The sequence below is a fragment of the Sus scrofa genome, chromosome 7, assembly GCF_054392235.1.
Source record: "Sus scrofa isolate SSC_HxYL_T2T_F1_AM1 chromosome 7, Sscrofa_HxYL_maternal_Yorkshire_Landrace_v2.0, whole genome shotgun sequence".
NCBI classification, from domain to species: domain Eukaryota; kingdom Metazoa; phylum Chordata; class Mammalia; order Artiodactyla; family Suidae; genus Sus; species Sus scrofa.
In genome coordinates, this window is record NC_139389.1 from 123,704,855 (window position 1) to 123,728,928 (window position 24,074).

The 24,074-nt window shown below is 37.5% G+C and overlaps 1 protein-coding gene and 1 long non-coding RNA gene across 15 annotated transcripts in view; one reads left to right on the forward strand and one right to left on the reverse strand.

Moving 5' to 3' along the window:
- LOC102168159 (uncharacterized) overlaps window positions 1–24,074 on the forward strand; it is a 126,372-nt gene that overhangs the window by 87,040 nt on the left and 15,258 nt on the right. The gene's annotated exons all lie outside the window — the stretch shown is intronic.
- Window positions 1–24,074, reverse strand: part of RPS6KA5 (ribosomal protein S6 kinase A5) — a 191,758-nt gene that overhangs the window by 52,768 nt on the left and 114,916 nt on the right. For all 12 annotated transcript variants that reach the window (XM_084970040.1, XM_084970035.1, XM_084970033.1 and 9 more), the window contains one exon: window positions 2,051–2,134. In XM_084970040.1, coding sequence (XP_084826166.1) covers window positions 2,051–2,095 — 45 coding nt within the window. In that variant the 5' untranslated portion in view covers window positions 2,096–2,134. The remainder of the gene's footprint in view (window positions 1–2,050; window positions 2,135–24,074) is intronic.

The window sequence follows — 24,074 nt, forward strand, 5'->3', positions numbered from 1 at the left end:
ATTTATAAAAGCAGTTACCTGCACTGAGAGCACAGCAAATTATATATAATTTAAAGAATCTTGGTATTTTGAACATTAGTTATTTTACAATTAAGTAAATCAAGACTTCAATAATAGTTGAATATATGGGCTTATACGAATGAGAGATTAACCGATACTAAAATTGTAAACTCTGCTTCCAAATTTCAAGGCCAAGGTTTCAGAGAGATGATGCAAATTTGTGAGCCTATAGCTATTTTCAAGAAAATAAATAACAATAACAAATGCGGAGTTCCCGTCGTGGCTCAGGGGTTGATGAACCCCACTAGCATCCATGCGGAAGCCGGTTTGGTCCCTGGCCTTGGTCAGTGGGTTAAGGATCCAGTGTTGCAGTGAGCTGTGGTGTAGGTCGCAGACTCTGCTCGGATCCCTTGTTACTGTGGCTGTGAGGCAGGCGCGTGGCTTCAGCTCCGATTCAACCCCTAGCCTGGGAATCTCCATATGGCGTAGGTGCGGCCCTAAAAATAAAAACAAAATAAACAATAACAAATAAACTAAACCAATTCAATTCTCTTATTTTTACAAGCAGCTGAACAGTCATCTGAGTCAGAACACTTAAAACGCTGGATGTGAAACTATGCTCCTAAAACGATACCGATCTATAATCAAATTCCTAGTCATGGACTGAAACCAGTACCACACAAGCTCGACCTTTCCCTGGGGCTCTTCAATATATGATTAGTCATTAGCAAGGAGACCACCGAGTCTCCACACTTAGGATATTCGTATTGTATATGTGAGATCTGGAAAGGGAATGAGGAAGAGGGGGAGACGAGGAGCAAAAAAAAGCCAGAATTCCTTATTTGGAGACAATTATTGTGAGCCACACAGGAACTCCATTATTTGGAGAAAATTATTATCAAAGCAGAAGTGTTAAGAAAGAACTGAACCAATGTGTACCCTTTAATACAGGAAGAAAAAATATGTGATCTGGACTTTATAACTACTTAGCTTCACCTACAATATTCATTTTGCATATACGAAGGGAAGGGAGGCGGAAAAAACTGAGCTTTTTCAAGGGCTTAGGAAAACAAACTTAGACTATCTTGAATGCAGAATTTTTTTCTTTCTCCAGGGATTGTTACAGTGGGTTTTTTTTTTTTTTCTGTTGACGAGATAATTAACAAAGCCTCCAGTATCATTACAAAATTAAAAGCAGATATTGGGAAGAAGGGAGTTCCCATCGTGGCACAGCAGAAACGAATCCAACCACGAACCGTGAGGTTGTGGGTTCGATCCCTGGCCTCGTTCAGTGGGTCAAGGATCTGGCATTGCCGTGAGCTGTGGTGTCGGTCAGCAGCTGTAGCCTCCATTCGACCCCTAGCCTGGGAACCTCCAAATGCTGCAGGTGCGGCCCTAAAAAGCAAAAAAAAAAAAAAAAAAAAGAAAGAAAGAAAGAAATTGGGAATAAGAAAATACGAGATTCTTATTTTAATAATCTCTTAGAAAGCAAATATCAACAAAGATGAAATAGTCGACTGTGTGTTTCTGTACGTTTTTTTCTAGCAGAAATCAATAATGTCAATAAGCATTGTTCAAAATCACTCAGCATGACGTGACTCCTACAGGAACAATGAGCAGTGTTTATGCATCCAGTGACACCTCTGCATTGCACTGGGCTCAGTTGTGTGCCAAAAGACCAGGTCCCATGCAACAGACAGAAAGTGATTTTTGCTTTAAGTACCATTATAACTGCTGCTTTGCTCAAGACATGACACTTTTGTTTGAAGAATTAGTTGATTTTGAGGTTTCCTTTTAACAAGAGTGTTATTATAAAACAAAAATTATTCTCATCAATAATACCTGAAAAAAAAGAAATCTAGAATGTTCTAACTTTTCTATTACCTTTCTTCCAAGACACTAGATATTTGTGGAAGGAAAGGAAAAGAAAAAAAATAAAACAACACCAGAAAGAGGACTCTGTTGAAGAGACTGTATCTAAGTTATTAAGTAGGAGTCCTATTATACATTTTATAAAGATAGATCAAAAAGTATCAAAAATAGAACATACCTTGTCATGTCCTGAATCTCCTCCTCTGACAATATCTGGGGCCATGTATTCAATAGTTCCACAAAAGGAAAAGGCTCTTTCAGCCTTAAACAAACAAACAAAAAGGAATTTGATTTTAAGCTGGTATGGTAAGTGACAAAAACAGTTAATATTACACATCAGTACCGAGATGCACCACAGTGGCAAAGCAGAGGCAGAATCTACTTGGCAGACCATCTTTCCGCCAGGGCAGATGAATATACACACACATACGATACGAGGTCAATGGGTGAATGTCCCGGCAGAAAGACTCCCCAGGCCTGATATCCTACTATCATCCCTCCATCCGAGCCTCCCTCCATCCATTCATCTATTCACAAATCCACTCATTCACCCTTCTTCTTTTTTGTATGTGTATATATTTCAATCACTGATTTCTTTAACTGTTCTCGTAGGAATGTAACTAGTCCTAGTAGGGAACATGGGATGCTTAACAGTTTTAGTGTAAATCACTGTATTTCCAGATAGGCAAGACTGGGAAACCAATGGGAAACCTGAAGGGGAAAGGAAGCGCAAATGCTTCAGAGGGAATGGGGAACCCAACAATGAAAAAGGATGAAAAGAATCCCTCTGATTTAACCACCATGTCTACGTTGGGACTGCCAATGGTAGGCTTAGTGATAAACTGTCTTTAAAAAAATATTGTCGCTCAAGACAGTTGCTTCTCTTTTGCAGGACTTAAAAAAAAAAGTCTAATTTAATATATCAGCCTGAAAGTTAACCTAAAAAATTAATTTAAAAAATGACCAACTGTGTCATGTCTCAATGGAATAAAGGAGGATATCTGAATTGTTATAAAGATATATTAGGGGAAAATAATTACTCTTTAATAATATACATTTGTATGGCTATATGTGAAATTTTAAAGGCATTTTGGTGTCATTAAAATATTTTACAAAATTGTTTTAGAGGAAGCTTTTCAATTTACACTTTACTCTTCTTTCACTAACAAGGTTTCAAGAGAAAGATGCATGCTTCCTATTTACCAATTTAAACATAAAGAACACTATCCCAGTGAAGTTATAGAAATGGTAAAGTCCCCAACTTTACTGGCTGAAAGTTAAGCCCAGAGATAATGAATGCAATGAATTTATTCAAACCCTGTGATAACGAATGTATTAAAACTACTTAATTATGACATATATATAGCTCAATAATTTTATATAAATAATTTTATGTACATACAATTAATATGGTTTATAACTTACTTTTTCTTTTTTTATATTATATATGCAGAAAGATTACTATTCTCCTAGAAACTGAAAGATATAATTCAATCATGCTTAGATCTGCAGAAATTTCCTTTCTTATTAGCTGGCAGAATAATCCTATGGAATAGCTAATGTAAATCACACATCAAATGTCATTGTCTCTCTGTTTCATCACTTCAGGACCAAATGCTGATTTTTGTATCCAACTGCTAGAAAGATTAAAGCTAAGTAAAACTGATTCTGTATAAATTTACATATAAAAAGTAAACGAATAACTTTATATATGTTGTCTGACAGGCTTAGATAGAAAAATCAGGTGTATATTAGGAAGCATTTACCTTGTCACTGAATTATTGAAAAAGAAATACTACAAAATTACTTTTAAAAACATGCCAAACTTCACAAAAACTACATATGCAGTGTTTTTAGTTGATATACTATTCAATAGCTCTATACTATTCAATTGATATACTATGCAATAGCTCTTTTTAGAATATATAGCAAAAATCACTGTATAGCTGACATAAACAGATAAAAATTACTAAATCATAGTAATTATCATTTGATCTCATCTTGTTTTGGTGAGTTACAGTTAACTGGTTTTTGAAATTAATTACTTTTTTTTTTTTTGGCCATGCCCATGACATTTGGAGGTTGCTGGGCCACAGATAGAACCCATGCCACAGTTGTAACCAGAGCCACAGCAGTGAAAACACTGGATCCTTAACCAGCTGAGCCACCAGGGAACCCCCACATTAATTAATTTTTTAGTTTAAGTATAGTTGATTCACATTTCAGGTGACAGCAAAGTGATTCAGAACATATATATTCTTTTTCAGATTCTTTTCCATTACAGGTTGTTACAAGATACTGACTATAGTTCCCTGTGCTAGGTAGTAAGTCCTTGCTGTCTATCTTATATATAGTAGTGTGTATTTGTTAATCCCAAATTCCAAATTTATCCATCCCCATTTTCCCTTCAGTAACCATGAGTTGGTTTACTATGTCTGTGTCATTTGATCTCATCTTAAAAGATATCTTTAAAACATATCCTAGATCAAATGTAGATATACTAAAAAAAAAAATAATTCTCCAGACTGGTTTATGAATTAAAGGGTCACAAGGGTGTTTGTTTGTTTGTTTGCTTTTTGCTTTTTTTTAGGGCCACACCTGCAGCATATGAAAGTTCCCAGGCTAGGGGTCGAATCTGAGCTGCATCTGACAGCCTACACCAGAGCCACAGCAATGCGGGATCCAAGCTGCATTTGCAATCTAGGCCACAGCTCACAGCCAACGGTTCTTAACCCAATGGAGCGAGGCCAGGGATCGAACCCACATCCTCATGGATACTAGTCATGTTCGTTACCACTGAGCCACAATGGGAATTCACAAGTTTTGATTTATTGCTTCTTCTGATTTTTTTTTTTTCTCTTTTCAGCCACACTTGCAGCATATGGAAGATCCTGGGCCAGGGATCGAATCTGAGCCTCAGCTGTGACCTGCACCACAGCTGCAGCAACACTGGATCCTTAACCCACTGTGCTGGGATGGGGATCAAACCGATGCCTCTGCGGCAACCCGGGCCACCGCAGAGACAATGCTGGATCCTCTACCCACTGCTCCACAGCCAGAACTCCAACTTGTCTAATTTTTGTTTTGTTTTGTTTTTTCAGAAAACTAGACTTTTTAGGACATATACATTTTCATATCCACTTACAGGCAGATCTATATTACAAAGCATTTTGGAATTACACATATCTCCCTCTACATATTAGACAATGGTTACATTCAACCACTTGAAAGTCATGAAAATCTGCACTCTCTTCTTCAAAACACTAGATTTTCACAAATTCAGTGTAAAACAGGTATGAAACATGGGGATCTTATTGATTACTGTGAGAAAGATCTGACAGTCGTCTCCACTTCCCATGTCTTTTTTTTCTTTAGGGTACAATGAGAGCTATGCAACTGTGCTGCTTAGTTCTCTATTGTCCCGATAGACAGGAAGCTCAGACCCACATTAAGTCCTCAAAGATATTTCCTGGAGTTCCCGTCGTGGCGCAGTGGTTAACGAATCCAACTAGGAACCATGAGGTTGCGGGTTCGGTCCCTGCCCTTGCTCAGTGGGTTAATGATCCGGCGTTGCCATGAGCTGTGGTGTAGGTTGCAGACGTGGCTCGGATCCCGCATTGCTGTGGCTCTGGCGTAGGCCGGTGGCTACGGCTCCGATTGGACCCCTAGCCTGGGAACCTCCATATGCCGCGGGAGCGGCCCAAAGAAATAGCAAAAAGACAAAAGACAGAAAAAAAAAAAAAAAAAAAAAAAAGATATTTCCTCTACCTTCCTTGGGATTTTTGAGCTCTTTTAAAATTCATCGTGGCCCTCACACCATGCACAAAAATAAACTCCAAATGGCTGAAAGACTTAAATATACGACAGGACACCATCAAACTCCTAGAAGAAAACATAGGCAAAACACTCTCTGACATCAACATCATGAATATTTTCTCAGGGCAGTCTCCCAAAGCAATAGAAGTTAGAGCAAAAATAAACCCATGAGACCTAACCAAACTGAAAAGCTTTTGCACAGCAAAGGAAACCAAAAAGAAAACAAAAAGACAACTTACAGAATGGGAGAAAATAGTTTCAAATGATGCAACCGACAAGGGCTTAATCTCTAGAATATATAAACAACTTATACAACCCAACAGCAAAAGAACCAATCAATGGAAAAATGGGCAAAAGACCTGAATAGACATTTCTCCAAAGAAGATATACAGATGGCCAACAAACACATGAAAAAATGCTCAACATCGCTGATTATAAGAGAAATGCAAATCAAAACTACCATGAGATACCACCTCACACCAGTCAGAATGGCCATCATTCATAAATCCACAAATAACAAGTGCTGGAGGGGCTGTGGAGAAAAGGGAACCCTCCTGCACTGCTGGTGGGAATGTAAACTGGTACAGCCACTATGGAGAACAGTTTGGAGATACCTTAGAAATCTATACATAGAACTTCCATATGACCCCGCAATCCCACTCTTGGGCATCTATCCGGACAAAACTCTACTTAAAAGAGACACGTGCACCCGCATGTTCATTGCAGCACTATTCACAATAGCCAAGACATGGAAACAACCCAAATGTCCATTGACAGAGGATTGGATTCGGAAGAGGTGGTATATATACACAATGGAATACTACTCAGCCATAAAAAAGAATGACATAATGCCATTTGCAGCAACATGGATGGAACTAGAGAATCGCATCGTGAGTGAAATGAGCCAGAAAGACAAAGACAAATACCATATGATATCCCTTATAACTGGAATCTAATATCCAGCACAAATGAACATCTCCTCAGAAAAGAAAATCATGGACTTGGAGAAGAGACTTGTGGCTGCCTGATGGGAGGGAGAGGGAGTGGGAAGGATCGGGAGCTTGGGCTTATCAGACACAACTTAGAATAGATTTACAAGGAGATCCTGCTGAATAGCATTGAGAACTATGTCTAGATACTCATGTTGCAACAGAACAAAGGGTGGGGGAAAAAATGTAATTGTAATGTATACATGTAAGGATAACCTGACCCCCTTGCTGTACAGTGGGAAAATAAAAAAAATAAAAATAAAAATAAATAAATAAATAAATAAATAAAATTCATCGTGGCTTCTCTGTTTTGTTTTGTTTTTTGGTGGGGGTGGGTAGGGGGGAAGGGAAGGGAAGTAGTTATTTACATTAACAAATAATAAAGAGTTATTTATTTGATAAAAATTCCAGGAGACAGAAAAAAATGAAGCTCAAGTGTTGGGAAGTTCCAGTCACTAAGGAATAATGGTAAACAAAGAAAACATTTCTTAAGCCTGCCTCTTATTTTAAAACATTGCCATTTTAGCCCCTTGCAACTCTGTTTCTGCTTCCTCTTCCTCTGCCCCAAATGAAAGTGGTACTAACTTTCAGTCTGGGTTCTCACTCTTAGTGTGTCAGCCTCAATTTCCCAAGAGTTCATCTTCCATGTGGAAAAAGAGCCCCAATTTTAACTTATGAATTTGTGTTATCTGCCCATGAGGGCAGATAAACACAATTTTAGAGTGTATACTGCATGCCTTTCAAATAATTCTACCCATAAGACAAACTGAAGAGGTATAACAGGGGAAGTCTCTGGTGGGGACACACACACACAAAAATGAACTACGACATAAGAAGGCTAAGTGTGCATAGCTAAACTCTATTATGACTACTGTTTATTTGTTCAAAAATCTGGTATTTTTCTCAAGGAGATAGGCATCAGCCTATTTACCATTTAAGTACACACTATTTTGTAAGCAATATTTTTGATCAAAGCTACTACAATGGGAAAAGACTGGGAAGGAGAATTTAAGTGAATGTCAAAATAGTAAAAGCAGTTTGTGCACCATCTTGGCACATAACGCAGAGTATTCTCGAGTTCAAGTATCAGCTGATCAAGGAGGCTTCATTGTGCCTTAGAGAGAAGGATCAGAGCACACTGGACAAAAAAAAAAAAAAAAAGTTTCCTTCCAAGGAAGCATCTAAATAGGAGCTCAACTGCCAAACTCTCAGGCATTTCTCGATAAACACTAGGTTAAATCATGCCTAGTCATTTTTTTTTTTTTTTTCATTTTACGGCTGTGGCATATGAAGTTCCCAGGCTAGGAGTCGAACTGGAGTGGCAGCTGAGGTCTATGTCACAACCATAGCAACACCTGATCCGAGCCACATCTGTGACTACGCCGCAGCTCACGGCAACGCCAGATCCTTAATCTACTAAGCGAGGCCAGTGTCCAACCTGCATCCTCAGGGAGGTGATGTCAGGTCCTTCACCTGCTGAGCCGCAATGGGGATGCCAAATCATGCCTAGTTTTTATTTGCCAGTGTTTTATTTTTACCTTATCTGCCTATGAGAGATAAGTTTGTGAGTTAAATATAAAATTTCCAGTGAAAAGTTTTCTTCCCTCATCCTGGATTTTGTTCCTCATCCAAATTTTGACAAATCTCTTCCCGACACATATCTAGAAATGTTGGATTTTTAAAAAGAAGTAGTGCAATGCCAATCATCCAAGTCTGTGCTCACAAGAGAGAAAGGGGAATGGCTAGGTGCCAGCCACAGAGAGGGTACAGGAATCAGACGTGGGCATAGGACTTGGGCCACAGCAGCACAAAGGGAGGGAAGGGAGTTGTCCCAGGTCTCAGCCATCCGGGAGCTTGAATTGCAACACTCTTCCAAGGACAAAAGATGAGGCCCTCAGCTCCAATAAGGTGGACTGGAATTACCAGTCTTATGTAAAGTCTGGAGTGTAAGAAAGCTGACCCCTCAGCGGAAAGCCAAGTCCAGGGACAAAATAAACTCACCCAGCAGCATAGGTTTGTTTCTGTCTGAGCCCTCGATTTAAAAACAAATAAATGTTCCTCTTGTGAAATCAAATCCCTAGGCTTATGGCTCGGGTAGACTTGGGACCTAAATTTACAGTGAGAAAATCCTGTCCAACATAGTGATACTCCAGAACACGTGACAGAAGCAGAGACATGCCCACAATTTAGCTAGCTCAGAATCCACACAGAGCCCTGGCGTCTCAAAATTACAAATCAGTGAACTAGACTGTGCGAACAAAACAGAAGGATTACTTGAAACGCTAGAATAACAATCTAGACAAGACGAGTATGTTGTAAAAGGCGAAAGACACAAAGGAAGGAACACATCCATCAAACAATATAGCAGCAGAGAAAAGACTAGGCTATGAAAGAGAGTAAAATAGAACGTATACATGAAAAAATATAAAAACAGGCAGATTAAACAGAGTGGATACAACTAAAGAGAAAAATCTGTAAAGTATATGATATATTTGAGAAAATTATCCTAAACGTTTAAGAGTCCTAAGCAGACTAAATAAAAATATATACAGGGCTGGAAAAACTCTATTTCTTAAATTAAGTGGTGGTCTTAAGAGTTATCTGCCTTATAATAATTCACAAAACTTCTGGGGTTTTTTTGTATGTTTTATTTTACAATAAAAAATATCAAAAACCTACTCCATTCCTAAATATGTTTGTTTATTTATTTATTTAAGTTTCTGTCTTTTTAGGGCTGCACCCTCAGCACACGGAGGTTCCCAGGCTAGGGGTCAAATCAGAGCTTTAGCTGCCGCCTATGACACAGCCACAGCAACGCCAGATCCAAGCCATGTCTGCGATCTCCACCACAGCTCATGGCAATGCAGGATCCTTAACCCACTGAGTGAGGCCAAGGATTGAACCTGTGTCCTCACGCATGTCAGATTTGTTTCAGCTGAGCCATGACGGAAACTCCCTAGATATACTCAGTTAAATTATCACTGCATATGCAGGGCATATAAGATAATTAACAAAGGGGACTACACTAAACAATAGATTTTCAATGTAGACAAAAAAGCCTTTTATTGGAAGATGCCACCTAGAACTTTCATAGCTAGAAAAGAGAAGCCAATGCCTGACTTCAAAGATTCCAAGGACAGGCTGACTCTCTTGTTAGGGGTTAATGCTGCTGGTGACTTTTCAGTTACAATTATGAAAATCCTACAGTCCTTGGAGTTCCCGTCGTGGCGCAGTGGTTAACGAATCCGACTAGGAACCATGAGGTTGCAGGTTCGGTCCCTGGCCTTGCTCAGTGGGTTAACGATCCGGCGTTGCCGTGAGCTGTGGTGTAGGTTGCAGACGCGGCTCGGATCCTGCGTTGCTATGGCTCTGGCGTAGGCCAGGGGCTACAGCTCCAATTCAACCCCTAGCCTGGGAACCTCCATATGCCGTGGGAGCGGCCCAAAGAAATAGTAAAAAGACAAAGAAAATCCTACAGTCCTTAAGTATTATGCTAAATCTACTCTGCCTATGCTCTTTACATGAAACAACAAAGCCTGGACGACAGCACATCTGTTTATTAACATGGTTTACAGAATATTTTAAGCTGCTAAGACCTACTGCCCAGAAAATGAAATTCCTTTCAAAATATTACTGTTAATTGACAATGCATCTTATCACTCAATAGCTCTGACAAGATAAATGTTATTTTCGTGTCTCCTAACACAACATACATTCTGTAGCCCATAGATCAAGAAGTAATTTCAACTTTCAAGTCTTACTACTTAAGAAACACATTTAAGGCTATAGTTGATGGATTTGGGCAAAGTAAACTGAAAACCTTTCTGAAAAGGATTCACCATTCTAGATGCCATTAAGAATATCTGTGATTCATGGGAAAAGATAAAAATACCAATATTAACATTAACAGGAGTTTGAAAAAAGTTGATTCCAACCCTCATGCGTGACTTTCAGGGGTTCAAGATGTCAGTGGAGGAAGTATGGTGGAAGGATGTGGTGGGAAAAGCAAAAGAATTGGAATTAGAGGTGAAGCCTGAAGATGTGACTGAATTGCTGCAATTTTACAACAGAATTTCAGCAGACGGCAAGTTGTTTCTTGCAGGGGAGCAAAGAGTGGTTTCTAGAGATGAAATATATTTCTGAGGAAGATTCTGTTAAGACTGGTGAAATGACAACAAAGGATTTAGAATACTACATAAACTTAGTTTATAAAGCAGTGGCAGGGTTTGAGAGGTTTCCTGTTTTGAAAGAAGTCCTACTTTGGATAAAACGTTACCAAACATCACTGCATGCTACAGAGAAATTGTGAAGAGGACGAGTCAACTGATGTGACAAACTTCATCACTGTCTTATTTTAAGGAACTGCCACAGTGACCCCAACCTTCAGCAACCACCACCCTGATCAGTCAGCAGCCATCAACATCAAGGCAAGATCCTCCACCAGCTAAAAGATTATGATTCACTGAAGACTCCGGTAATGGTTGGCATTTTTAGCAATAGCGCATTTTTAAATTAAGGTATGCACCGTTTTAAGACATGCTATTTATAGCACACTTAACAGACTACATTTTAGGGTAGATATAACCTTTATATGCATTGGGAAACCAAAAAGCTCATGTGATTTGCTTTATTGTGGTGGTCTGGAAACTAGAACCACAGTATCTCCAAGGTATGCCCATGTAAGTTAAAAATTTCAGGGTAATAACCACTCAAAGAATAGATATAGAATATATATATATAACTTCTACACCACTAGGAAAGTGAAATAAAGGAATCTTAATCATTTAAATAGAAGATAGGAAATAAGGGGAAAAAAGCAAAGAGAAGTTACACAAAGAGAAACATATAGCAAGATAAGAGAAATAAAAATATATCAGCAATCATTATATACAGATTAAACTCACCAGTTAAAAGATTGAAACCCTCTGGATCAAAAACAAAATCCAGTTATATGTTATTTACAAAAGGCACACCTAAAACATAATGACAAAGACATATTGAAAGTAAAGAGATGGAAAAAGACATATCAGACCAACACTAACCAATAGAAAGCTGGAGTAGCTTTATTAATAGCAAGAAAATGAACTTTAAGGTTAAAAAAAATTATTAAAATTAGGCAGGGTCACCACATAGTAACAAAAGGAACATTTCACTAGGGAAATAACACTATTCCAAGCCTAAATAGCCTCAAAAATTTCTGAAGAGCCTTAAACCATATAAAGCAAAAATGGTGAGATCACCAAGAAGAAATGGACAAATCTGCAATCATAGTGGGCACTTTCAACATATCTCTTTTATAACTGACTGATCAAGCAGGAAAATAATTGGTGAAGCTATAGGAGATGTGCATGATGTTCATGAAAACATACAAATCTTAATATCTAACAATTAGAGAATGAATACCAGTCTTTTCAGTTACACATGGCACATCTACAGAAATTAACCAAATAATAGGTCACAAAGCAAATCTCAAAACGCACAGAAATAAAACCATATATGTTTTCTGAAAATAATAAAATTAAAACTCATTTACAAAAAGGTAACTCAAAAATCCTATATACATGAAAACTTAAGAACCCATTTCTAAATAATTTATGGCCCAAGGGAAAAATCACAATGAATAATAATAAATATGGTATATGTCTACAGCTGTTCTTAGAAACTCAGTTTCATTAAAAAATAATGATTAAATATTAGTGAGCTGGATACCCAACTCAAAATTAAAAAAAAAGAATACAAAATAAACTCACAGAAAGTAAAAGGAACAAAGTAATAAAGGAACACCATCAAAGAAATAGGAAAAATGAGAAGCTTAATAAAAGTTGTTTCTTGGAAAAGACTAATAAAGTAGATAAATATCTAACAAATTGATCAAGAGGAAAGTTACAAATCAATACTAGTAATTTAGAAGGAAATATTACTAAAGTCACAATACAGATTAAAACTAAGGAACTTCTATGAATACGATGTCAAAGAATTTAAAAAGAAAAACACATTTTCTATAAAAACATAACTTACCAACATTGATTCAAGAAGAAATTGAAACCTGAATATAACTATACATATTTAAAAAAAATTAAATCAGTATTTGAAAAGCCACTCACACTAACCTAGAAGAGAAAAAAAGAAAAAGGAAACAAATATATCCTGATAGCTAAAGAAGTGCATTAGAGGAAACCTTCAAAGGAACTGGATTTCTGTCTTATATAAACTATTCCAAATTCCTTTCATGATGTTGTATAAATTTGATGCCAAAATCAGACAAATGCAATATTAGAAAGGAAAATTATAGATCAACTTAGACAATAAAATACTAAATAAAATATGAGCTAACAAAATCCACAATATATTAAAAATACATGCCACAGAAAGTAAAGTTTGTTCCCCAAACTGAAAGACAGTTTAACACTGAAAAAGAAAAACCTATGAACGTAACTTGCACTGCTAGGTGATTAAAGAGAAAAACTGTAAGAATTTCCTTATATCTATACTAACAATGTAACTTACTTATCAAAAACCTAGAGCAGATACTGTAACTAAATGGCTAAAACCTAAAACACATGGCCTTAAAGTAAAAAGCAAGACTATACACATATAAAACTTAATAGAGCAATAAAACCAAACCAAACCACCCAAGCCCAAATACACACAAAATAAAAAGTATCAGAATTGAAAAGATATAAAGCCATCATTACTTACAAATACTAATTCTGATTATTCTTTTAATATAGTCATCTACACAAAAAATACAAGTGAATCTGTAAATTAGTGGAACTAATATGAATTTACCAATAAATTCATACAAGATCCACAACATTCCTATGCTGTGCCAAGAAAAACATAGATATTCCAACTTTTGTCAAGAGGAACACAATTATAATGTTATTAGTAATAAATCTATATAGAAATCATTACAAAATTAGAAAATATTACTGAAAGTCATAAAAAGACAACATGGGATGATATGAATATTCATTTATGCAAATGCATTACTGGAAGAGTCCATATCCAAAGATAAGCATTTTCTACACATTAATTTATAAATTCAATTCCATAATTCATGTGAAAGAACAAAAGACCAAGGATAGAGAAGATAGTGAAGAGGGAGGAGAAAGGTCAGGGGAAAGTAGAAAACAACAGGATGAGTGAAGAGGAGAAAGATCTCATCTTTCCAGATGTGAGATACACAGGCTGTGGACTTTCAGATTTTTGGTCTTGACTCAGGGAAGGCAAGCAGGCAAATGGAACTGAATGAGGAGCTTAGGAACAGACTCTCAAACATGCATAGGAGTTTGGCATATGACAAAGGTGCATTTCAAATCACTAGGGAGAGGATAAAGTAGTCAACGAATACTTCAGTCAACTGGGTTATCCACATAAAAAGAGATAAAAAAGATCCACACTTCACACACACACACACACACACGCAATTAATTTACTCATATAAATGAATTCCTAATAAATTACATATTTCAATGTGCTAATTTTAAAAAGAAAAATAGAAGAGAACATAATATCTTAGTGCACTGAGACAGGATGGGTTTCATTTTAAAAGATTCAAAGAAATCTCAACCTAATTTTACACCCAAAGGAACTAGGAAAAGAACAAACTAAATCAAAAATTAGCAGAAGGAAAGAAATAATATAGATCGGAGTAGAAATAAAGGAAAAGAGAATAGAAAAACAGAAAAAAAATGAGCAAAACTAAGAGTTGGTTATTTGAAAAGATCAACAAAACTGACAAACTCTTAGTTAGATTAAGAAAAAAAGAAAGATGCTACTAAAATAAAAAAATTAAGTGAAGACCTTATCAGAGGCTAAATTATACACCAACAAACTGAATGATCTAGAATAGATAAGTTTCTAGAAACATACAATCTACCAAGACTGGATGAAGCGAGAGAAAATCTGAACATACCCATAATCACTAAGGACACTGAACTGGTAATCAAAATTTTCCCAAAAGAAAAGCCCAGGACCAGATGGCTTCCTGGGAAATTCTTAAAAGAAAAAGAAAAATTGAGAAGTAGTAGGACCACTAATCCTCAAACTTTTCCTAAAAAAACTGAAGAGAACACTTTCAAACTAATTTTATGAGGCCAGCATTACACTGATATCAAAGCCAGGGAAGGATACAACAAAAAAAAAGAAAATTAGTCCAATATTGCTAATGAAAACTGACATAAAATTCCTTAACAAAATACTAGCAAACTGACTTCAACAGCACATAAAAAGGATAATACATCATGACCACACAAGATCCTGGAATGCAAGAATGGCTCAAGATTCAAAAATCAATTCAAAAATACACCACATTAACAGACTGAAGGACAAAAACCACATGATCATTGGAGCTGATGTAGAAAAAGTATCAGGTAAAATTCAACACTCTTTCATGATAAAACGCTTAACAACAAGCTAGGACTAGAAGGAAACTACCTCAACATAAAAAGGCCATGTATGAAAAGCCCATAGCAAACATCTTAATGCTAAAAAATTGAAAGCTTTCCTCTCAGACCAGTAACAAGGTAGGGATGCCTCCTCTCACCATTTCTATTTAACACAGCACTGAAAGTCTTACCCAGAGCAGTCAGGCAAGAAAAAGAAATAAAAGGCCTCCAAATTGGAAAGGAAGAAGTAAAATTATATCTGCTTGCAGATAATATGATCGTACATGCAAAATACCCAGAAGATTTTTACCAAAAAAGCCTCTTAGATCTAATAAGTGAACACCACACAGCAATGTTTCAGGATACAAAATCAACACCCCAAAATTAGTTACGTTTCCATATACTAACAATAAATAATCCCAAAAGGAAATTAAGGGGGAATAAAATCCCATTTAAACAAGCATAAAAATTAATAAAATACTTAGAAATTACCTTGACCAAGGGGTGAAAAGACTTGGACAATTGAAAGTACAAAATATTGGGAGTTCCCATTGTGGCTCAGTGGTAAGAAATCTGACTAGTACCCATGAGAATGCGGGTTTGATCCCTGGTGTCGCTCAGTGGGTTAAGGATCTGGTGTTGCCATGAGCTGTGGTCTAGGTTGCAGATGTAGCTTGGATCTGGCGTTGCTGTGGCTGTGGTTAGGCCAGCAGCTGTAGCTTGGATTTGACCTCTAACCTGGGAACTTCCATGTGGCTATAAAAAGAAAAAAAAAGTTATGAAATAAACTTAAAAAGACACAAATAAATGGAAAGACACTTTATGCTCATAGGTTGGAAGACTTAATATTATTAAAATGTCGACACTGCCCAAAATGATCTAGAGATTCAACATAATCTCTACCAAAATCCCAATAACATTTTTGCAGAAATAGAAAAAAAGTCTTAAAATTCATATGGAATGTCAAAGGACCTTAAGACAATAAAAAAAGAACAAAGTTGGAGGTCTTATATTTCCTGATTTCAAAACATATTACAAAGCTACATCAATCAAAACATTTTTACTGAAATAAAGACAAACATATGACCAAAGGAACAGAACAGAGAGCCCAGAAATAAATCTTTATGCACATGATCAACTGATCTTTGACAAGGGTGCCAATGGGAAAAAGATAATCTCTTCAACAAATGATGCTGGGAAAACTGAGTATCCACAAACAAACAAAAAAATGAAGCTGGATCCTTACCTTACCCCAAATACAAAGATTAACTCAAAATGAACTAAAGATCTAAATGTGAAACCCTAAAACTATAAAACTCCTAGAATAAAACATATGGGGAAAGCTTCTTGACCCTTGATTTGGCAATGATTTCTTGGATATGGCACCAAAAGCACAAGCAATGAAAGCAAAAATAAACAAATGGGTCAATATCAAAATTTAAAACTTCCTTGTATCAAAGGAAACAAGCAAAGTGAAAAGACAACCTACAGAATGGGAGAAAAAAACCTGCAAATCATATATAAGACAGGAGGTTAATATCCGGAATATATAAAGAACTCCTGGAACCCAACAACAAAAAAGCAAATAAACTTGATTTTTAAAACAGGGGAAGGCCTTCGAAAGACCTTAGTTCAAAAATGATATACAAATAGCTAGTAAACATTTGAAGAGATGCTCAATATCCCTAATCATTACAGAAATGCCAACTAAAACTACAACAAGATATCACTTCACACTTATTAGGAGGGCCACTATCACAAAAGCAGAAATAACAAGCATAGATGAGGATGTGGAGAAACTGGAACTTTTGTGTTCTGTTGGTGGCAATGTAAAATGGTGCGGCTGCTGTGGAAAACAGCATGAAGGCTCCTCAAAAAATTAAAAACAGGACTGTCACATGATTCAGCAATTCCACTTCTGGGGATATATGCAAAAAAACTGAATGCATGACCTCAAAGAGGTATTTCTACACTGATGTTCATTACAGGATTATTCACAGGAGCCAATATGTGAAAGCAACTCAAGTGTCCATCAATGGATTAATGAATAAACAAAATGTTGTACTTCCATAGAATGAAATATTATTCAGTTTTAAAGAAGGAAATCCTATCACATGATACAACAGAGATGAGACCTGAGGACATTATCACATTCGAAGTAAGCTGGTCACAAAAAGATAAATAATATATGGTTCCATTTATATTAGGTATCTAAAGTAGCCAAACTCATAGAAACAGAAAGAGGAATGGTGGTTGCTGGGGGCTAGGAGGAGGGGAAAACAGGGAGCTGCTGTTCAATGTGCAGAGTTTAGTTTTGCAAGATGAAAAAGTCCTAGAGATCTGCTGCATAAAAATGTGAATAGAGTTAACACTACTCAACTGTACACTTAAAATTGGTTAAGATGGTAATTTTTATGTCATGTATTTTGCCACGATTTAAATTTTTTAAAGATTCAAAGAATGTAAATCTTAAAAGATTAGCAAATTTCACTATTTTAAAATGTTAAATCTGATAATGGCAAAAACACCATTCATCAAAGTTAAAGACATGTAAAAGATCCAGAAAAGAAGTTTATAAAATACATAATTATCAAGGATGGGCACCTAGAATATGTAAAGAACTCCAACAAACCAATAATACCAGAAAAAAAAGCTATAAAACTGATGGAGAAAACACAAAAACATAAGTGTATCTCAAAAGGAGAGTGGATAATTCATATGAAAGAATATTATACAGCAGATACAATGAATGAAACAGATTCCTATTTATCAACTTAGATAGATTTCAAAAATGAGTCAAATAAAAAACAATTCACAATATGACATGCCATTCATATACATTTTAGAAACACAAGCTAATAGTATCTATTGTTTATGGATGTACCTATATAAACGAAGGGGTACTAAAACAAGATTAAATTCAATCCACCATCCACTCATTACCTGTGCTGCTAAATGTGGCTTTTTAAAAAACCCCTTTTTTCCCTTTATTTGTAGTTGACAACTATGTCTATTCCCAGGCTCTCTCTTAGGTTGAAATTGAGCCAGTGCTCAATCTTCAGTCCCGTCTTACTTGACCTGACAACAGTATTTGATATAGTTGATCATTTTCATCCCTGAGACATTTCTTCATTTAGTTTCCAAGACAACACACTTGCCTGTTTTCTTCCCAACCTCCTAGTCCCTTTTCCTCAGTCTCCTTTGCTGGTACCTCTTCCTCTCTTGACTCTCTTAATGCTGGAATAGTTCAGAGTTTAGACCTTTGCTGTTTTCTTTTTTGGGGGAGAGGGGTGGGGGGCTCACCTGCGGCATATGGAGGTTCCCAGGCTAGGGGTCCAATCAGGGCTACAGCTGCCGGCCTATGCCACAGCCACAGCGATGCGGGATCTGAGCCGTGTCTGTGACCTACCCCACAGCTCACGGCAGCACTGGATCCCTAACCCACTGAATGAGGCCAGGGATTGAACCTGCATCCTCATGGATCCTACTTGGGTTCATTAACCGTTGAGCCATGAATGGAACTCCTCTTTTTCTTTTCTATCAATACTTGTTCAGCTAGTGTTTTCGTGACTTTAAATATTGCTTATATACTGACAAATTCCAAATTTGTATCTCTAGATGAGACTTCTCTCCCAAGTACCAGATTCGCATATCCTACTGCATATGAAATGTCTCTGTCTAAAAGGCATCTCAAAAGCAACCTGGTCAACCACACTCCTCCACTCACCCAAACCTTCTCATCAGCGTATTAGCTGATGGCAACTTCATCCTTCCAGCTGCTCTGGCCAAAAACCTTGGAGAAACCCTAAGGAGCTTGTTCCTCTTGTTTTCACACCTCACACCCAAGCCATCAAGAAATCTTATTAGGTCTAATGTAAAAGTATATCTAAAATCTGACTACGTCTTATAACCTACTCTGCTTACTCTGTGGTCTAAATCAGTGTCCCCTCTTGCTAGGGTTAATGCAACAGCTTCCAAACTGGTCTCATTTCTAGACTTGCCCCACTACAGGACTATTATGCTTGGCAAGCCGAGTTACTCTTCTTAGATAACTCAGACCATGTCACTCTCCTACTCAAAACTCTCCAATGGTCCCCATTTCACTCGGAGAACCACAGTCCTTATAAGGGTCTTTCACGCCCTTTCTCCATATGACCCCTCCACATTCTTACTTCCTACTAACCCACCCTCACTCCTCCTCACACCCACACTCACCTCCTTTTTGCTCACAAACAGCCCAGGCGTATTCCCACCCGAGGGCCTTAACACTGGCCGATCCCTCTACCTAAAGTCTCTTTCCTGAGATGCTGAGATGCTGATGTGGCTGCTGTTCTCACTTCCTTCATGTCTTGACTCAATTGCCACCTTCTCAGCGAGGCCTCTCCTGATCACCTGATTTAAAAGTAGGAGGGTTCTAGTCAGATTTGTTTCCGCCGAGCCATGATGGGAACTCCTATTATATTGGAAAGGTTTTAAAATATTAAAAAATTTAAAAAGAAATTTGGAAAATACAAACATTTATTAATCATATTCCTGCTGTGTTAGTATTCCAGGGTAGAGTTTGCTAAACAAGGGGATTATGGGTTTGAAAGTCCCTGACATTTAGCTTGGTTTTAAATCAAAAATGATTCTTAGAAAATACATTAAAATAATCTACTCATACATTAATATAGTCTGTTTATGGATTAAAATAGCCTGTATTGATATAGAATAATAATGTGACTGCTAAATAATAGTTTCCAAGTAAATAAAAATATATTTAACATAATTTGAACACATGGGATATATAATAGAAGTTTCTGGGCAAAGAATCTCAATCTAAAAGTTGTCCCCGGTAGTTTAGTGACGTAATTTACATAAATACCCATTGAACTTGTGCATTATACCTACCTTAAAATAAGAAATAGTAATATGAATAAGTCTTACTTGAGCCAATAATTTCTTTCATGAGAAAAGTTATAAAGGAATCTGAGGCAGACACCTGAGGGCAAAGCCATCTCTGCCTCCCTCCCCCTAAGTGTTCAAGGTAGGGGATCTGCTCTGATACCTGGTAGAAAAACCTTTACAAACAAACGGCTGAAGCTTATGTGTTAGTATCTGAACACTGTGTAATACTGTTTGAGTCGAGGAAAAATTGGGGCAAGAGAAAAACACTTTGGTTTCTAGGTCTCCTACTTTCTCAGCACTTCTATCTCAGTATTTCCCTTCAAACAACTAAAATATCCCAGGGTCACTGATTTTGACAAATGACTGACAGGACTGACGTACAGAGACTTAATAGGTTGTTTAGGAGCACATGCAAACAAAAAGAATCATGAATAGATGTCACTATAAATCCAGCAGGAAGGAGACACAGGAAACCAAAAACTGCCTTAAAGAGCTGCCAGATCAGATTCCTCCTGCAAACACACTCTTTATGGATCCTGAACCTTGCCCAGGCATCCTGAGATACACACATGGTAAGAGTGCAATCCTGCAAATGCACTCTTTTAGCAGTATCTAAACTCAACAAAGATTGTATTTCTCTTATTAACTACGCATTTCTTAGAGAAAGATGTAAATTAAAACTTTCTTACAAATAAGAAAATTAAGGGAGAATAATTTAAGATTCTCATTGTATATTTTAGGCTTGCTCACAGTCATCTGAAATCTAAATAGCCTCTCTTCAAGTGGAAACTGATACAGTGTGTTTTACACTTTAAGAAGTACTTTTGTGGGCATTAACTCATTGTGTCTATATGAAAATCATATAAATTAGATATGACAAAAACTATTTCACAGATGAAGAAATCAAGACTGACAAGGATTACCGACCAAGGGACTTGCCCAGTGTCACACAGCCAAGGAGCGGGGAACCGAAAAAGATCCTCTAACTTGAGTGTGTCTTCTTTCCACTCCACTAATATGCCTCTCCTATGTTCAAAGAATTAATGAATGAATAGCAGTATCTAAACTCAACAAAGATTGTATTTCTCTACTTTCTAGAAAAAAAAAGAGTCGTCACAAATCCATAGGCCTTTTCCTTGTAAGTACAGCTGCCATGGCAGTGAGTTATAATTAACTCAGCTACCTCTGTTTTAAATGTCGGGATGTTATTTTTCTTCTGGTTTTATTTATCTACCTGAGGATTCACGTTAATCATCTGCTGTGAAGTTTTTTCCAACCTTCAATGTTAAATTTGGAAAACAAAGAATACTGATCTCATACTTAAGTATAGGATAATTAATAACACATGAAAGGATCGTTTTGATATTATTTTCTTATTAATAGGTAAGAGCAGATACCTTTTTAAAAAATGCCTTTAAAGTCTTCAATGTTCGAATCATATACCCAACACTGAGCAGACGGTCTGACTCACAGTAAGAGCTCAACAAAAGTTTGCTGAACTGTACTTTCAAAAAACCCTATGATGGACATAGTTTAGCCTATGGATATTTAGAAATGTTTTCTTTTAGTCTGGGAATCACAAAGGATTTATCAAAGTCCATGGGTGAGAAAAGGCCATGTGAGCAAAACAATCACATCGTAAAGTGCTCATTATCATATAAAAGACTGTAAGGATTTCTAAAATAACTCAATTTTATGCAGTATACAACTTACTTTACTTTAGAATCCATGATCTAGAAATAATTATGAGGCGATGATGACTACCGCTAAAATACAGGCTCATGAGGGCACGGAACTTGTTACATTTACCACTATGTTTCTAGAGTATAGTACAATAGCTGGCACACACTAGGTCTCAATAAACATTTGCTAAATTATTAAATTAACAAATATACAGCGAGGTGAGTAGTACACCACGAGCAGACACTTCAAAGATGTATAAAAAGTAAATTCCTAAAAATAAAATAGAAATGCATTCCCCAGATCAACTGAGAGTTGAATTTATAATACACAAAATTGTGATAAACTGAAAGAGAGGCAGCTTTGGGTGGGGGAGGATTAATTCCGTTTTGGAAATGCTGAGCTTGTGTGACCCACGAGACAGTCAAGCGGAGATACACCCGAGGCGTGTTTGGGTCTGAGCCCAGAATCGAGGTCAGGGTTGGTCTATATACATAAACCTGGGAATCACCAGCACATAGGGAGAGAGAGGGCAGCACAGAGTGTGAGAGGTGTACCTAGCACCCAACTGGGAGGAGCCCCCAGGCAGGAGAGAGAGATCCTGCGAAAGAAAGACGGTGAGAGAAAGGAGGAAAGGCCGTGTCGCAGAAGCCAGGGCGGGGGGCGACTTTCAGTTCAACACTACTAGGCAGCCAAGGATGATGAGGACCCAAAACACCAACAAACAGTGGCCTTGGCAAGAGCAGCCTAGTCGACTGGTAGGAGGTGCAAGCCAACGTGGAGTAGATTAAGGAGCGAGTGGCATGTGGGCAGTAGAGTGTAGGACAAATACTGACAAAGGAGAACACAGGACAGGAGCTGGAAGGGAATGTGGGCTTCTGAGATTGCTTTCTGTCCATCGCTCAGTCCATCTATCCACTCGTTCTCCATTTTTAAAATTTACGACAGCGAGACACCAGGTATGCTTAAATGATGACAGAAAGGGTTCAAGGGGAAGAAGAGGTAGAGGAGGAGGGAGCTCAGTTAGAGATGTATAATCTCTCTCTGTAAACTGGAAACCAGGGAGGAAACTCCTCAAATTGAAGTTTACATTGAAAGCTGAAGAGGGAGAACAGGAATAGACAAAACAAAACACCTCATTCCAAGAAAGATGATACGTTTATACAAGTAAGTCAGGCTAACATAAGAAACCAAACCATGCTAGCTAACCAAAACAGAAATCATTGATGGGAATATTTTATTTTTATTTTTTAAATGTAATTTTATTGGAGTATAGTTGATTCATAATGTTGTATTCATTTTGGGTGTACAGCAAAGTGAATCAGTCATACATATAACCATTCTTTCTTCCCATATAGGTTATTACAAACTATTGAGTAGATTTTCCTGTGCTATCCAGCAGGTTCTCATTAATCATCTATTTCATACAGTGACGTATTTGTTTTTTTCACCCTCTCAATTCTTCCCTGCCTGCAACGGTTTCACCTATGGTGACCATAAGATTGGTTTGGAAATCTGTGAGTTTATTTTTGTTTTTACTTTTGCTTTTTTTTTTTCCCCCCAGGGCTGCATCTGCAGTATATGGAAGTTCCCAGGCTAGGGGTGGAAGTGGAGTTGCAGCCACAGCCAAAGCCACGTGGGATCCAAGCCGCGTGGGCAAGCTACAGATAGCTCATGGTAACAGTGGATCCTTAACCCACTGAGCAAGGCCAGGGATCAAACCCGAGTCTTCATGGATACTAGTTGGGTTCGTAACCCACTCAGCCACAATGGGAACTCCTTTTTCTATTTTTAAAATAAGTCCTTTTGTGTCAATTTTACTAGATTCTACACATAAGTGATATCATATGATATTTTCCTTTCTCTGTCTAACTGACTTCACTCAATGCAATAATCTCTAGGTCCATCTATGTGGCTGCAAATGGCATTATTTCATTCTTTATTTTTGAAGTGCCAAAGGTCTAGGCAGGGAAACTTGCCAAGCAGATGCCAGGTGTAATCAGGGGAGCAAAGGGCCATTACATCAAGTTCTGGGGGACTCAGAAAAGGAGGGCTCCTACTTGAGCCCAGAGAGGTAAACCTGAAGCCTAGCAGGACAGTATGAGCTGGCTGTCTGAGGGGAAAAGAGAGAGAAAACTGTAAGGCTTAGGAACCTATGACAGTCATACACAACTACATTAAGTGCGGCGAGGTTGCATTTGATGAATAATTAGGGGAAACTATAAGTTACTTCTGCACTTCAGATTGAATTTCACTATTTCATTTTTGCACCGAAACAACAAAATGCTCAAAAACTGGCCCCCAACAAGGACTGCCTTCATTCACTTGAGGAGCTGCTGCTGACATGACTAGCAGAAAACACAAGCCTCTCCTGTGAGAAGTGACCTGGCCGACTGAGTTACCCAGAGCTCTGACTAATCTGCATTGCTGTATTAAAACC